Below are 2,277 nucleotides of genomic sequence, written 5' to 3'. Positions count from 1 at the left end.
AAAAGTCTTGTATTATTCTTTCTCTAAATGACATATCATTTTACTTTAGTTCAACAGAGATGAAGACTACAGAAGCACCTTCACTCACTCAATTCAACGAGTTAGACACTCAATTAGTAAAGACCTCAGTGCCAGACACCATAGTTAGTATCCAAGTTACCATTACTACAATTACTATTAAAGCATGATCCCTGCAGCCAAGGATTGGCTACTTTGTCCTCAATAAAGTGGTGACTGGTTCAGAAAAATGTAAGAGAGAAAATACAGTTGATTCAAGGGCAGCTTGGTATAAATCCCAGCTCTGCCACTAGCTGCGAAAGCTTAGGCAAGTCAGTTAACCTATAAAAATAAAGCTTATGTGTGTGTGTATATATATGTATATATATAAATATATAAAATATATACATAAGAGTTGCTTGCTATAGGACAAAATGTGATATATAGTGGGCACTAAGTTGGTCTTAGTTTCTGTCATTTCCTTTTCTCAAACTCACAGGTAAGCTCACCCTAAAAATGTCTCTATACTTCGCTCAAGTTTTGCTTATTACCTACCATAATCCTAACAAGGTTAAGTGTGTTACACTTAAAGTTTTACAGTATTTTTTCCAACTCTGTATTGCTGGATACAACTACCATCTTTAGAGATATCTTACCTACTATGCCCTTAAGATATTGCAAATATTTCAATAATAGGAAATTCTGCATTAAAAAATGAATCTTTTAATCTGTATGTATAAGAATTCAGAATATAAAGACTGTCTTGTACTAGAACTGTCATAATAACAGAATGGCTCATAAAAAGGCAGTAATCAAACTCCGTTAGCTGAAGTATAAGTAGCATAAGAGTTTGCCCACATGTATATAATCCCTTGCTCCAATCTCTGAGAAATTTCCCTTCCATGAATATGTAAGACCGGTGATACTGCTATTACAACTCAGAACCTGCCTGCTCATTTGGGGTTGAAAATTCAAAACGAAGCCCAGTAACCTCTGATTGCTACACATATATGTATAATAAAAGAGAACTACGCTATTAAAAAGATAACTACGCACCTGGCCCCGCCCCCAAATACTAGAGTCCAGTCCGTAGGGGAAATTCTTTCATTCGACAAACATTTTCATTATGCGTCTACTGTACGCCAGGCATTGCAAACGCAGTGAATAAAACTGACCAAAAAAACCCTTCCCTCCTAATAACAGGAATGTGCCCCGTAGGGTAAGGGTGCCCTGGGTCTCGGCGCCCAGAGACCGAGCCCTGGCCGCGCCTCTTTCCCGCAATGGTTAATCACACAGACGCCGTACCGAGGGCCTGAGACTAGCAGCCCTGACACACAGCCTCGGCCTCTGCGTTCTTAACCATCACGGGCCCTAGGGGCAGGCAGGGGAAGCCCACCACCCCGACCAACTCGCTCCAGCCGGGCGGAGAGGAAGCGAGGGGCGCCACGTGCGCACCCGGGCGCGCGCCCCCGCCGCCTTCCGTCCGTCCCGCGCAGGCGCCGCCGCAGCCCTCGTCGCGCGCGCCCCGCACGCTCGCTCGCGGCTCTTGGCTCGCGGCTTCTTGGCTCGCGGCTTCTTGGCTCACGGTCCCGGCCCCACCTGCCCCGGTTCCACGGGGCCCCGACCCTACCACCCGTCGCTTCTTACCGGCGCGCTGGCCCCGGCGCCCCGGCCTCCCCGGTCCCGGCGGCCGCCTCTCGGGGCACCTCCTCCTCGGCCGCCGCGGAAGCCCCTGCCGCGACCCCTGCGGCCGCCTCCGTCCCCGCCGCCGCCGCCGCCTCTCGCCACTGCCGCTGCGGCTCCAGCCCGCTCGCTGTGGCGATCTCCGCCTGGCCGTTCGCGGCCGGGCCGCCGCCCGCGGCCGCCCCGAGCTCCCCGCTCCGCCTGCATCTGGCCGCCGCCGGCGGTGCTGAGCGCGCGGGAGCCGGGCCGCCGCGGAGACGCCCTGGCCCCACCGGAAACGGGCCGCACGGAGGAGCAGTGAGCGAACGGCGCCCGGTGGCAGCGGGGTGCTGGGCCGGGATGGAAGCCGGCTGCGGCGGGGCGGGGCGGAGCGGCCGGGGTCCCCGCAGGTGGGGCCGGAACCCGGGCACCGGGAAGGCTGGGGGCGCGGAGGGACGGCCCGACTAGGGGGAAATCTGCAGGGGTACGCCTCAAGGCACCCAGATGGGGGCGTGGGGCCGTGGTAAGTAAAGGGACAAGTCATAAAACAAATACTGTACGGTATGAACTCATTTTTGTAAAAAAATAAAAATAGAAAAATAAAAAATTCAAGCATAT

General features: G+C 53.1%; 1 protein-coding gene across 1 annotated transcript in view; it reads right to left on the bottom strand.

Annotated features, from left to right (window-relative positions):
- The window catches only part of AVEN (apoptosis, caspase activation inhibitor), a 243,749-nt gene extending 241,862 nt beyond the window's left edge, over window positions 1-1,887 (bottom strand). The window contains exon 1 of the mRNA XM_012649511.1: window positions 1,645-1,887. Within this exon, the coding sequence (XP_012504965.1) occupies window positions 1,645-1,887 (243 nt within the window). The remainder of the gene's footprint in view (window positions 1-1,644) is intronic.
- Between the last annotated feature and the right edge of the window lie 390 nt (window positions 1,888-2,277).

The sequence above is a fragment of the Propithecus coquereli genome, unplaced genomic scaffold (assembly GCF_000956105.1).
Source record: "Propithecus coquereli isolate 6110/MARCELLA unplaced genomic scaffold, Pcoq_1.0 Scaffold3, whole genome shotgun sequence".
Lineage (NCBI taxonomy): Eukaryota > Metazoa > Chordata > Mammalia > Primates > Indriidae > Propithecus > Propithecus coquereli.
Note: the sequence above shows the minus strand (reverse complement) of the source record. Positions and strands in the feature narration are given on the sequence as shown.